General features: G+C 44.9%; 1 protein-coding gene across 3 annotated transcripts in view; it reads left to right on the forward strand.

Annotated features, from left to right (window-relative positions):
- Positions 1-14,739, forward strand: part of zfhx4 (zinc finger homeobox 4) — a 74,064-nt gene that overhangs the window by 37,589 nt on the left and 21,736 nt on the right. For all 3 annotated transcript variants that reach the window (XM_079576046.1, XM_079576045.1, XM_079576044.1), the window contains exon 6: positions 95-326. In XM_079576046.1, the coding sequence (XP_079432172.1) occupies positions 95-326 (232 nt within the window). The remainder of the gene's footprint in view (positions 1-94; positions 327-14,739) is intronic.

The raw sequence follows: 14,739 nt of genomic DNA on the forward strand, positions 1-14,739 counted from the left end.
TACATAGAGCGATTTTGAAGGATTCAATGAAAGTAGTCTCAGCGAGCTCAAGTAAGAGACCGTAACTAACCCTTTCCCCTTTTCCCTCCCACAGCACTTGCAGAAGCAGGACAGCACCTACAGCCCCGAATCGTGCGTGTACTACTGCACGCTGTGTGACTACTCCACCAAGGCGCGGCTGAATTTGGTGCAGCACGCCCGCTCCGCCCGGCACCAGCAGAACGAGGGGCTGAGGAAGCTGCAGCTCCACCAGCAGGGCCTGAGCGGAGAGGAGGAGCTCAGCTTGCAAGAGCTCTTCCACGTCAAAGAGAGTCCCTCCAGCCAAGGTCAGTGGGCCGTTCACCTGGGATGTTATGACTGCGAGTGTGTGTTGGTGTAAGGGGTCGTGTAGTGGTGCAGTTTCATGCTTGGGTTTCCCAGAGGATCTTGTTCAGGTTGTTCAGCTTCTTTACATGTTTGGATTAGTCTATTGACAATATTTTTGATATGTATGCTTTTTAAGAAGGGCCCCAGGAAGACTAGCAGGCTGTTGAGCACAGCTAATGCGGATCCTAATAATAAACTAAACTTTCCCGGGATATGCCTTCGGTTATACACACAGTGACATTAACTTAAGTGCTCACAGGCTCCTGTGGTTAGTTAAATTCATAGAATGATCTATATAATAACAAAAAACCTGGCGCAACTTGGCCAGTGATCAGTCTAATTTTCTGACTGTCTACAAAATCATATCTAAGCTTCATTAAACTCAACTCTTTAAAGAGACTAGATGCAAGTTGGTCATTTTATGCTCACTACTGCCACCTCAGGTCTTACGCGTAACGGCAGTCTCTATATTTTTGTGCATGACGGCCCTTTTAGACCCGAAGTAACAACTTTTTGAGTGCATTTTAGAGGCAGTTGAGGTGAATAGGTCTGGGCTCATTCTACACATTAAGACATTGCTGGAATATGTAGGGGAAGAAAAACACTTAGTATTAACATTGTTAAACTCTGTATAGTCCCTTTAAAGCTGCAAGTGAGATTAGAAGAACCAGCCAATCTGAAATCTGCCTGTGTTTGACTAGTTGGTTAGCATTAAAGTCAAGCCCTGCACACATGCCCTTTCTAAAAGCACGCTTGCCTTAGGGCTAGAGAAAGAAGTGTACAAGGTTGTGATCCATTATGGCCAGATTTCTTAACCTACCACCCTTTTTCCACAAATTCTTTTTAATTATATGCCAAACGTTTGGCCCTGCCCTCCCTATACTGTAGCCTTTGAATCCAGATCAACTCCCTTGATACTAGGCCTGTGCATTTGTCCTAATCTCTCCAAAATGAGCATGCTGTTCCTATTACGCTGCCGCTCTTCCATGCACAACACACACGCTGTCCCATACACAGGGACATCCCAGGCAGGCAGGCAGGCAGGCAACCAGTCAGTTTATGAAATTTCACCTTGGGAGGATCTTAGTGAAAAGGTCTGTAGCCATGCACACATCCACACACGCACACACGCACACACACACCCACAACACACACTCAGGCAACACAGTCTCTCCCTGGAGTGAGCTTTCATTTCCTTTCTCATGACCAAAGCAATTTGGCTTTCATTTAAGAGTCTCGGTCCTGCCAGCAGCTAATAAGTGTAACAGAACTGTAAAACATTCAGAGACAAAAAAAAGGAAAAAAAAAAAAAAAAAAGATTAATCGTTTTTGTGTGTATGAGTGGGGGGTGGACGGTTGGTGAAGGGGTTGCAGGGTGTAAGCAGAGCAGAGGGGGCCGCGCTGTAATTCAAACCAGAAGACGGAGAGTCAGGGTCCATTATTTAGTCATCCCTATGTTAATGCAGCCGGGAGAAAATGAGCGCTTAACTTGTTTTTGCTTTGCTTGACCTGGAGGAGCGGGCGGGGGCGGCGTTGGGGAGAAAAAGGGGGATCCACGTTTTAAATAGCATTCCAGCATAGCATTAGCCCATACATCCCTCGCTCCTCTCCTCTCCCTCTCCCTCATGTGTTGTATGAATCTGCTCTTGCCAAAGTGTCCTGTTTATACTGTACGTGTACTCCCCAGCACAGATGGGGGCGAGCGCTTAGAAACATATGTGAACACGCAGCGAAAGGAGCCGTTTCCAAACCCTGAAATGGAGAAGGTTAGCAGTGCGCGTTTGGCTTTAATTACACGTGGATCAAAGTTTCGCTAAGATTCGGGGAGCATGCTTAGATAAATCATTACTGTACCAATTTAACATACCCCCTCCCTTTTCTGTTCTTGTGCTATTTATTCTCCCCCCCCCCCCTCTCTCTCTCTCTCTCCTTTTTTGTCCTGCTGATTCAGTCTCCCGTTCTCATGTCTTTTTTTTTTTTCTTCCTTAAATCCAGAATACACTGCCTTCCCCTCCTAAACTCATTGCATTTAAGAGCCAGTCAACATACCCTGTTCTTTTTTACCTTGTCAGAAGCAATCGTCCCACTTTCGCACATTCTAAAAGTTCCGCTCGTAAATTACACTGCATTTGTTGTCCAGGCCTAAGTTTTATATCTTGGCTTTGATGCCACATGGTGAATTTCCATGAGGAAGTGAGTGTTAAGCTTAAATGGACACTGGCAAAGCTCGGCGCTCTAAGCCACAGGTTTGGATGAACTCTCTTTGCCCAGCCTATATAACTTTTGGGGGAACAACAGCATCCTTTGACAAGTACGTGGTAAAACATTTTCTTTAAAGGTGTTTCCTAGTCCAGTGTTTGAATGATGTCAACCAGAAATCAGCTCTTAAGAGTGCTGTGTCCAAAGTTAAACGCATTGTTTTTGGTGTGCTAAACAGAATGTATACTCAGTAGGTTATGTAAGGTAGAGGAGATGCTGTATTGCTTTGGGCGCTGAGAGATGATAAGAATGTTTTCAGCAGTGTTAAAGTCTCTATAGTAGGCAGCATTTCCAGAGCGTGTTAGCTATGAGCAATGTGCATGTGTATGTATGTGTGTGTGTGTATGCATGCTGTTAGTTTTCTTGGGCTACAACTCCTGACTCGAGCACTTTCTGTTCATTAGAGACTGGTATGAAAAAGATTAATTTAAGTGCTGACCGGTATCTTTCTCTTAAAGCCTGGGACCTGGCACTGAGCCAGATAATTATAGGCCCATTTGGGAATAAGAGTTCTAATGCTCTGGACTTTATGTACATGTGAATGGCTTTCATTAAACAATTTTGATGCTGACTTTATGGCCTAATTAAGGATACAGCGCTGCAGAGACACACCACAAGGGTATAGGTGTTTTTGAACAAAGAGCGAGTGCAAATTTCAGGCCAGGGCTTCATTGTTTGCATGTCAATGTGTTGTGTGTTTGTTTAAGAACATTTTGAGAGCACACACAGTCCAGTCATTTCATCATTTACGGCGAGCAAACACCAATATGAGGCAACATTGAACTGTACTCTGGCGCAAACTGACTGCTGCGTTGGCCATGGTCTTCCCTGAGTCGCGTCCTTCGCAGACAAACAGCTCATTGTGCGCCACACACCGCCCAGATAAATTGTCCCTCTTTATGCACAATTGCCACTGTTAAAGAAAATTGAGTTTATGAAAAAAAAAAAAAGTGCCAGTTTGTATCAGAGCAACAAGCCTAAATGAATTGCCTCTCAACATGGTGGGAAGGGAGGCCATTTCCCTTTGAGATTTGTCCAAAAGTTATTAAAGAAATTTGATTTTTTCTTTTTTTTTTCTTGGTGTGTTGCCTTCCTTGTTTGAGAAAATTAAACCCTGAATGGAACTGTTTAGCGGAAATTCAACCCAAAAAGAAAAATATGACAGATTGCGAGTCATGGGTATTCCATCATGGTTTTTTATGTGAATAATTTGTTTAGCTGGATTTTTCGAGACATTAACGGTGTGTGAAGTGCAGTTGTTCCACTGATTTGGTCCCTGACTGTTTCCCTGTGAAGCAGCGGAGCGTTGGCCGGGCATTAGGAGCACAGTGCAAGGGTTTGTGTGTGTATGTGTGTGTGAGAGAGTGTATCTCTGCCCATTAGCCCTGTGCTCCATCATGTGTAAAGATCCTCATAAGCCACATCAGGCAGAAACACTGGGCCCTTTCTGCATACTCGTGTCATTTATGTCTCCCCTCTCCGTCCCTCGCTAAAGAAAAGGGAGATGGGATCTTATGGAGGTAATTATTTCTAAGAGCAGAGGCTTGTCATGCATCGCTCCAGCACCCCACCACCCACCGCCTCCACCTCCCACCCTCCCCGCAGCAACAGCAGCAGCAGCAGCACCCAACATGCATTAGAGAGGGAGGGAGAGCACCTCTTTGTCTGAGTCCCTGTTTTTAAACAAAAGACCTCTTCTGACTCGCGCAGACCGACAACACTTTTATCCCGCTGCAGATGTGGCTGTATCTATATATAAAGTGTGTGTCTTTTGTTTCTCTGAGTGATAAAGCTTGGGGACATTTTTGGTCAAATTAGTGCACTAGTGCTAACCATTTATATAGCAGCTTTAGGCTAGAATCCAGCCTAATGGACACTTATTATGCCTATATGTATTGCACAGGGATATGGATGCTGCTAGAGCTCGAGCACATAATGATGAAGCTGCGTTGGATCCAAGAGCAATGACATCTCTTGTTTCCAGCCGAAAACCAAAAGTACCTAAAAGTCAAAGGAGTGATGTTTTAACTGTCCTTGCACTTCATTTTGTGAGTGGTTCCAACATTTTTGGGTCTTTTTAAAGAAAGTCAGACAGTCTATTCTTGGTTAGTCTCAGTAATTTGTGGCCCTTACATAAACATTCATGGGTGACCAGGGGAGAGCGCAGCCACACTCAGAGGTCTTGCTGACTGCAGGAGAACAGACTGTGTAGTGACCATGTTAACTTTGGACTCTGAAGGCATGAGGTGAGACAAGCTCATTATTGCTGTCACTGTTTTCCCCCTATAGCATTTGCGCCCCTGGGTGCAAGATACAAATGCTTTGGCCTGTCTTTAATAAGCCAATTATAATCCATATTGATTTGGTACATACACATTATTAGCTACAGTTGGAGAATTATATCTGACCTTTCGCTCTCATTTACTGTGCTGCAGGACAAAGAGGTGATATTCTCTGTATGTATGGAGTCAGATGGGATCCATTTGCTGCTTAATAAAAAGTAGGAATGGTACAAGTATATTCCCAGCTCTGCTCTGCTGAAGTGCTGAAGAGCCATATTATTATACAATGTAGGATTTTGGTGAAGTTTATTGCTGTGCAATTAGTTGGAGACAATGTGCTGCATTTTAAATCATTTTTCAGGTCAAAATAAGACACATTTATATATGTATATTATTATATTTTCAGCAAGTAGCAATTTAGTTCAAATTTCCCCAAACCATATTCAGGATACCAGAGGGAGTAAAAGATGTGGTCATTTTTTGAATAATTCCATCCAAGCAAATTATAATTACTTTGTGGTCTGTGCGCACATAGAAAAAGGGCAGCGGGCTGACTGAGCTGCGTTCACCATAAACTATTTTTGAAATGGTGTGTCGGGCTCCGGCTGATTGTTTTTCTTTGACTTGAGCAGTTCTTTGGTGGAGGGGTATTACCCAGCCTAAATTGTTCCCTTATGTTTTCCGCCAAGGTTCTGTGCCCACCACACTGACAGTTATAATTTGCAGAAATTACGCTGATTATCTGAATTAGCATACCTGACCAATGCCACATTAGACTTATTTACAATACAAAGCCCGGGGCTCTGAGGACGCATACTAAATATGACTTAACCCTTTGAAGAGAGGCCTGGCGTCACTGTGATATCACAAAGAGCTTAAGGCCACTCCATATGGCGCTCGAGCCTGTGGAAATATGAAGGTCCATAAAGGAAGTGGCAGTATATGGACTATAGGACCTGGTTTAACTCTCAGGGCCACTGCCTGCTTCACCTCCCTTTGTCTGCGTGTGACCTCGCTAAAATCCATATTTTCTCACCTCTCATTTTTCATGTCTATCTCCTTCATTTGTTTTTCTTTCTTTTTTTGTGTTGTTTTTTTTTTTTTCATCTGCAGTTAGTCCCGCCCCCCACCTTCACCCGACTTACCATTTATTCCCCTGCCCCTTGCTCCCTTTTCTTCTCCTGGCCAGATCCTTCATAGACCCTCTGTCCATTGACTCTTAACCACAGATGGACAAAACAATGGGCCATGTCACACAGCATTAAGACAAACAATCCACTGATGGGAGGAGGGAGCGCTGGGCTTGAGCCGCCGTAACCAGGCAATACGCTCGCTGGGTCCAAGCAGCCGCTAATCTCTGCCATGATGATACAGCCCACAGATGGACTGCTTAGCTATATATGCACTCACTCAACATATACAAGGAAATGGCAGGCACGCAATCAGGCAGCGTTGAGTCAAATCTGCGCCTTTTCAGAGCGCGTTCTCTTGAGTGTGACCGCCGCTTTCTCACTCTCCTCTCTGTTGCCTTTACCTCATCCATCAATGGAGCTATGGAATTGATAGGAGCTATTGATTACCTATAGCCCAGGCTAATCGTCGCTAACCGGAGGAAGCTTTGGAACCGTAGCTGCTGTCAGTGGCTTGTCCTATGTTGTAACCCTCCAACAATTCGATAGCAATAGTCGCTCTCGTGTTTACTTATTCTTTTTTTTTTGTATGCGTATATGAAAGATGCCGAACGTTCGCTGAAAGCCGGGAAATGTACGCTTTGTCTGGCCTAAAGCCTACGAGGCACGGAGAGCTTCACCTTCCCACCTATGTGAAAAGAGCCATCTCGCACTCTCGCTTTTCTTCATCTCCCTAATAGGAAATTTGAGCACAGTGTGTGAGATTAAAGCCTGGAATCAATGCCTTGTGAGCAATCATTTCCAGACAAATCTCTTTCATCTTTTCTCCCTCTTTCCCCCCCCCCACACCCCCCCATTCGTGCTCTCTCCCACCTCCTAATGCTAACAGGGGGTCCCGTGTCATGACATCCCCTTTGCTTTTATCATGTCCTAATAACGCTGCCAAAATAAGAGAGAGACACACTGATAGAGTAACGTGACAAGGGAGAGGAAAGAGGATGCCTGGGAAAAAGAAGCAATGGATAGATTTGATACCAAAAAAAAAAAAAGAAATCCCTGAATGAGCCGGGGTCTTGATTTGTGCTTTGATGTGGATGTCTCAGTGCAAATTAGACAAATATGCCTGCTGCTTTAGTCATCTCAGAGCTCCTCTCAAGGCGTCATCGGCTGCTTTTTTGTCTTTCAGGAGGATGGGAGGATGAAAGGTAGAATTAGTGACAAGTTCATTTCCGTGTACAGTATGCTAATACACAACGTGTTAATTAAAAAGATGTAGAGTGGGCTTGGATTGTGTTATGTTGAAGTCTCACAGTGAAAAAGTTCAGTTTTTTTTTTTTTTTTTTACCTCTGAGATTACATCTGTTGCATTACCGTAGCGTAATCTGAAACGTTGTATCAAAAGAAAAATATGTTTAGTATCAGGGTCCTCCATAATAAAATCTAAGTGATTAAAATGGGTCTGAAACTTTTGAAGCCACTGTATACCGAGAGGACCTTGTTTCTGCATGGCTGGGCCCGCAAGGTGCTTTAGCCGTGACGCTGTACAGCACTAATGGGCAGCAACGCACACACCTTGGCCAAGCCTTTGTTTCAAAAGCAGGTTAATGGGGAGTGAGGAAGAGGAGCATTGCAATTTTCTGCTCTTTAGGCGCCAGAGGATTCTCTCCAGTGTAAGAGCGACCAGACCCTCAGCGTAATAGGCATTTTATACCCTCATCACCCCTGCACACAAACACCGCGGCAGAAACATGTGGGAGTGCAATAGGCTCGAGATGGTGTGTATTGCTGGTCCCTCGAGTGCCAGTAAGTGTTAGACATGCATAGAGTCGGCAATGAGACAATCAGTATGCTGAAATTGAAACCTCGTCGGGGAGTCACATGTGAAGGCAGGATGAGGAGAAGAGAAAAGGAGACGCTGGAGTAAGATTAAATCAAAAAGAGAGAAAGAAAGGTCCGTCCAGCGAGGGGAAGCCGTGGTTGGCATGAGAGCACGGAAAAGTCCGGCAGCAGAGGAAATAGGAAGTGATGTTTGTTTAATTGCCTCGTAAGTGATGACAGAGATAATTATGTCAAAAAATGGCTGCTCCTCTTGGGCAGCAGCTGGATGTATGACCGTGTTCCCCCCGTCTCGCTCCCTGTAGCCCTATCCACAGCCGTCCCCTCAAGCCACATCAACAACAGGACACCATTAAGCATTATGGTTTGTGTCATCTCGAATCTTTCAGCTTAATGAAGGGAGCAGCACACACAAAAACACACACTCATCATCGAAAATCATTTTAATTACTCCAGGTTATTAATATCTGCGCTTCATGTACCTGGGGATATGAGGCTGGGAGCGCGTTCACCTATATTTGCCGGCCCTGCGAGGCGCTCCCTTGACTTTCTATCTAATTGTCTTTTTTAATGACAATATTCCGCTGTGTGCCGGCTGTATGTAATGAGTCAGGGTGTGTCAAAGTGCAGGACCAAGCTGTCTGCTTGAGTTAAGCTCTTCCCGTCCACTGCAGAAGCCTCCAGCGTGCACACATTTATAGACAGGGCATACACACACACACTCAAACAGACACTATCAATGTGGGAGTTCCTGTATCTGACACGAGATTAAGAGGGCCAAGTGGAGGAACGTCGAACAACTGCCCTGTTGCATTTGCAAGAAGGAAAAAGGAGCATCCTGTCAGGGGCACGCGCACGTCCGCACACACCCACAGGCGTCCCGGGCTGTAAGTGAGCAGTAGCCTCCCTTACATTATTCACAGTGGCCGAGTGATCGAAGCCTGGTTCAATAGCACTAAAGCGGTGCACGCTGGAGAGATTTGTCTTACAAAACCTTGACACACGCACACACATACACAGCATATGCTCTCACACACATTGATTTTTGGTGGTGGGAATCTCCGAGGCTTAGGACGAAAGGCAGAGACGAGAGAAGGGCTTCCCCCGACAGAGGGACCATAGACAGAGTCCTGATGGAGCGTCCTCACAGGCAGAGGGCAGCAGGGCAGGATATTAGACAGCTTTAATTCTGCTCAAATGTGATTTGATGAGGCTGAGCGATAGCACAAAGAAGAATACACGTAAAGCACAGAGAGGAACAATCTGTGTCTGCGATCGGATAGGATTCCATTTACAGTCAGATGAGCTGATGGAAAAATAAAAGGCAGGGAAAAAAATCCAACTGATCATATTCCTTTTTTGCTGACTGCTCCCTTTACCATCAGGGGGCTTTCTGCAAGCACGGCACAAAAAAATCACACAGTGCTTGATATGTCATATCTTTCTCTGCAGTGCGTGCATGTGTGTTTCCTCACCACTGCACTATTTGAGGCCTTCAGTGGATTTGAATGGCCATGTCTACTCCATATCCCATGTTCCATTCAGTTTTCTCATTCTGCGCCGAGCAGCTTGAGCAGACCTACAACATGCCAACCCCTCTGGCATTTTTTCCTCCATATTAGCATATATTGACAGGCCAGCACTTGCATGCCTGTAAACACTGACACACAAACACACACTAGCTCACACCTCAGTCCCCTGAAGACATGTGATCAACCAGATCCAATCCCTTGTAATCATCAGCCCCCTTCACAGCCGCACCAATAGACACACACATCCCAACCCTTCAATCCTGGGTAATAGTTTGGGGCAGGGGCTCAAGCGGTGGGCTTCTTTCCCTTAGCCCCAGTGTCTTAAGCTGCCATTGATTAAATGTTAACTGATATACTCGGCCTTGGCAATCTTGTTAGAGCGGGAGCAGGCGAGCAGCTAGACAGACAGTTTAGGACCCCAGCCCTCCTGATCAATAGCACAGATAAAGATTTCATCCATCAATGAGCTCCCAAAACAAAAGGTAGGTGATACCTGATTAGGCCCGTGGGGACACGCGTCTGAACTGCAGCTCGCACGTTGTCACATGGGCTGATAGTGAGCAAAAAGATACTCTGACAATTCACTGGCCATAGGCTCCACAATTAACATTACATCGAACAATACATCTAGTAGTTTATAAAGAATTCAGGATATGATTAGATCTAGTATACTCTTTCATAATTTCTTACATTTCACTCATCAATGGAGGACACGCTGACATCAGCCCATGTGTGAAGTATTTGTTATTCATTCACAATATCTTTTCAACTGATTAAATTTTTTTGTCATTAACACCTATTACCCACACTTTTTGGCTATGAATAGATGAGGTCAGGTCACCAAAGAATAATCCCAATAGAGGCTGAAGTTGGTTCACTTTGTGAGGTGTATTATTGTAGCACGCTGACGTGTCTGTCCTCTGCTACTCTAACATGTGCATGTGTTTCCTGAACGCTTGCATTTAGATCCCTAAGAGCATGCCAAAGGCACCGCAAAATGGCTGAATCAATGGCCAGGCGACCACCACTGTTAAAGTATATCAATAATGTTCCCCTATCCTCTTTCCCGGCTATTGTCACAGAGCAGTTTCAAAGCAAAAGCCTCGCCGCAATTAAGACTTAATTATAAATCAATATAAAGAGTCATTTGAATATTGATTCCTCCTTTTTCCTCAAATTGTTAACATATTCTCTGTCCTGTCCGTGCTGCTCTCCTTTTTCTTTTTACAACTTTAACACAATCAATACTTCCTTTTACAGTCATCAGAGAAGTGCTTTGACATAATTGAAGCCAAAAACACAACAGGATGTCTTGATGGGGTCGATATCCAGAGGTGGTCGGAGGCTCAAAAATGTCACATCCCTCCGTTTGTGAGAGCTTTTCAGAGATATCCTTAATGACACATTGTGGCTCTTTCAAAACAGGCTCATTTACAGAGTTTGGGGTGACATTTGTTGTCATAGTACTAAAACACATTTCCATAATTTTCACGGATGACATTTTCTCTGATATGACACTGTATAAAAGTAATCCTCAAGGGGGGAAAACAGCAAAGGAGAAGCCTTCAATGCAACAGTTAACCTTGATTAAATGATACGTGAGCTGCTTTATTTTCCTGCTCAGCCATTTTGAGGGACTGTGTGATTTTCGAGTGGCGTGTCAGGGGCTGGGAGTCTAATGCATGGAAACATGGGGCTTTCTGTTTTCTGACGGCGAGCGCAGATAAGGTAGAGATATGGCCCTCGTGCTGGCTCAAATCTAAAACAGATCCAGCTCGGGGGCGGGAGGGAGTGGAGGGCGGGGGGGGGTGGCGTTAAAGAAAGTGAACCGGGGAACAGGGAATATGGTCAATTCTCTAAGTGTCTCGCGGTGTCTTTCTTTCTTTTCCTCTTTCTCTCACTCTCTCTCTCTCTCCTGCTCCCCCCTCAGTAATCTGATTTATTCGAAGCATATGTGTGCTGCTCTGTCTTTGTCTGCTTCTATTAGGACCAGTGGGGGCCCATATGACATTGTTTAGCCAGTAATGAAATGGACATTTTTTGCATGTTTGGGAGAAAGTCGGTTGGAAAGCCAGTGCTCCTTATTTGTAACCGTCTGCAAATACCGTCTCCGGGGCAGTCGCTCCAGGTCCGAGATGATTCTTCTAAATATTTGGACTCCAAAATATTTCTCTTTATTCTTCTCATGACGAGCACTACCATTGGACTAACCCCACGCAAGCCCGTAATAAGGCCCGCATTTTTGTTTTGTTGTATCTCCTGCCTTATTGTCTGTATGGTTATGCGCTAACGGGAAGCACGATGATGCTGTAAGTCAAGCACAGCCCACATCAATAAGGAATGCGGCCTCTGAGAAGTACAAAAAGAACCGGGTGAATAGAAACTTCTTGATTGTGACAACGGCGTGATACATGTCCAATGCCTATCTTTGCTTGACAAGGTGATTATACAGAGGAAAAAGTCACAAACCACTATGAATAGCGCACAAATGTAAGCATCTCGGTCTGCGCATCCTATATCTCCCTAAATGTTGACATCCCATTTTCTAGCGGCTCTGGAAACAGATGTTTTCCTACGCCGCTATGAACAGGCCTGTAGCCCAAACGGATAAAGATCTGTTTAAGCATTATCCATTTGGCCACTGCCCGTCACATGCCTATTTTAAGCATAGATAGACACTCGTCCTCCACCATTCTCTTAAACCATGGCGGCCATTTTATTAGATTCCCCCCCTTTTTTTTTTTTTTTTTCAGGCTCTGCGTATTAGCTCCCGGAAAATAAATAAGCTCTGAATGCATGACAAGGAAAGGCGAGGCAGTCCGGTCAATTGTAAATGATATCTATCCCTGGTTGGATCTTTGTTTACCAGTGTAGTGTGGTGTATATAGGGGTGGATTGGGGAGCTAGATAGAGCGGTAAATGGGTGCACTGGGAGCAGATAGGGAGATGGATAGCTGTGTGAAAAGATATCAAAATAGATGGACAGATGGATAGATAGGTGGACAGATGAGACAGCGAGATCTTGTTGGCCTGATAGAGTTGAGCAGGTATGCCGAGAAACAGCTGCTTTCTTCATTAGCTTCATCTATTGATCTTGGAGCCGTGCTGTGCGTGCGTGGCTTGTGTCTACGTCTAAGAGTGTGTGTGTGTGTTTTTGAGAAGGAGAAGGGGAAAGACAGCAGCCTCTGTAGATAAGTGCTGGTAATAGAACAGAATGAATTCTTATCACAGAGATGGGAAGGCCATTAACCCTGCGCTCCTAGTTCTTTCTCTCCCTCCTCTGTCTCCATCCTTTTCCTCCAGTTTCTCGTGTCCTCTTTTCCTCCGCTCGAGACCTGGCGGGGTCATGTTGGCAAGCTCGTGTGATATTTCCACCGTTCCCAGATTGACTTGCCCTCTTGGCCAGATGTTTATAATCAGGGGCTAAAATAAATATTGGACTCGGGAATCATAAAAGACAAAGAAAGGGAGAAAATAAAAGGGGAAGATGAAACAGAAGAGAGGAATTTTCTTTTCAAATTATTCTTAAATCCCTGTGTAAGCTCGCCGTGCCGCCTCCTCTATTCACCCACTCAGCCTAAGGTGATTCAAACCGGCGAAATGCAATATGGCCGTTGTGCAAGACGCAGGTGTGTGTGCGTGTGTGTGTGTGTGGAGCACGTGTGGAGGTGTACAGTAGGAGCACCAGCCTATTGTGCGAGGCCAGGTGCTGCAGCAGTTTTTCTTTCCACCTTTTGAAGCTATATTTGTGTCCCGTGAAAACCTTTTGTATTTGCTATTAAAGAATCATTAACATTGTACCCCCCAGTGTTCGCAGCTCAGCAAATGAAACCCCTCTTAACACCGAACAACACTTTCTGTCTGCACAGCAAGCCAGGCACGCCAGCCTTTAATCTTGGCTATGTTTATTCATATGACTTCTTTCTTTTTTCTTTTTTTCTTTTTTTTCCAAAAGAGTAATAGGTGTTTTGTTAGTTGACTGCAAGACAGCGGTGCGGGCAATTTGAGCTAAAGAAAATACAATGAAGTGTCTCAGGAAGTCATAATTGACAACAACAAAGCAAATTTGGAGCTGCTGATACAAGCGTTTTTACACAAAAGTCATTTTTTCAGCTCTTTTCTGTCAGTTCAACTTATTGACATTCACACCAGGAGCGTATTAAATGTGACAATCCTGTTGTCTGCCTTTCGGAGCCAACCTGAAACAATAGATTTTTTTTTTGCTGGTGTAATAAGTTCTCATGTGTTTTTTTTTTTGGGGCAATAAAATGAGCGGCGGTGGGCGGATTTGAAGCGTGCGGATGGAAAAGCGTGTGTTTGCTTGTGCTAGCGTGTGCGTGTTTATACGTTAGCATGTGGGCCGTGGACGTGTGTGGGAGTGCGCTGGATGTATGTGTCCGTGTGGATGTGTGTGTCAGTTATTCCCAGGCCCAGTGCAGGAGCTAAACCCCTCTCCGCTGGGTTGATGTTTAGTATTTTAGACATGCTACATTAACAACATCTGGTTAAGATCTAAATGCTTGTTAAACGCGCTGAAATTTGGGGAGGGGGTGGGGGGAAAGGTACGGGTGCAAGCAAGAGGAGAGGGGCGTGTGGAGGGTGAATAGAGATTTGAGGGGCGAGAGAACGAGAGGGGAGGCAGAGCAGTGAGTTTGTAAGGTTATTACTCTGGCAGTATTACCGCTGGCCCTTGACTGTGCGTATGTGCGGGGCTTTGGCTGTTTTGTGTGCGGCATGTGGGAGGGTGTAATGTTTCAAAGCTTTTGCCTTCAGAACTCAGAGGCCAAACTAGAGCCACGCGCGGCGCAGGAATGTGACATCACCGGGGCCCCCGTAGTGCTGTGGAGTGCAGCGGTTCAAACACACACACAGGCGCACTCTCGCCAGGGACATGACCGGAGGTGTACAAAGAAATCAGCCTCACCGTCAGGGCTAAGCAGGCCAGACACCGCAGTTATGAGAGATATGCGAAATATTAAGACTGCTTTACGACCAAATACATAGTACAAAGGAAGGATCTTTGGTGTGTAGCTATTTTACTGTTTGAAATGAAAGGTCCCAGTTGTTTTGTCTTTCTTCTTAATCTATAGTAGACGTTTGGGTAAAACTGTCTATTTACAAAGCCTTTACATTGATCCTGAACTAGCTGGTTAGTTGTTGTTTGCTGCTTCCTGAAAGTTGTGAAATGTGCACATGAACTCATGCCTGTGAAGAGTTTGGATGTTACAAGGTTGGCGCATGTTGGCCCTATGCCCCTTCTTTTGCATTGGGGTTTTGATGAACGAACCCAAAACGACTTTGACTTTGAGACTCATGTGGCTACAATTTCATTTA

The sequence above is a fragment of the Gobius niger genome, assembly GCF_951799975.1.
Source record: "Gobius niger genome assembly, chromosome: 18".
Taxonomy (NCBI): Eukaryota; Metazoa; Chordata; class Actinopteri; order Gobiiformes; family Gobiidae; genus Gobius; species Gobius niger.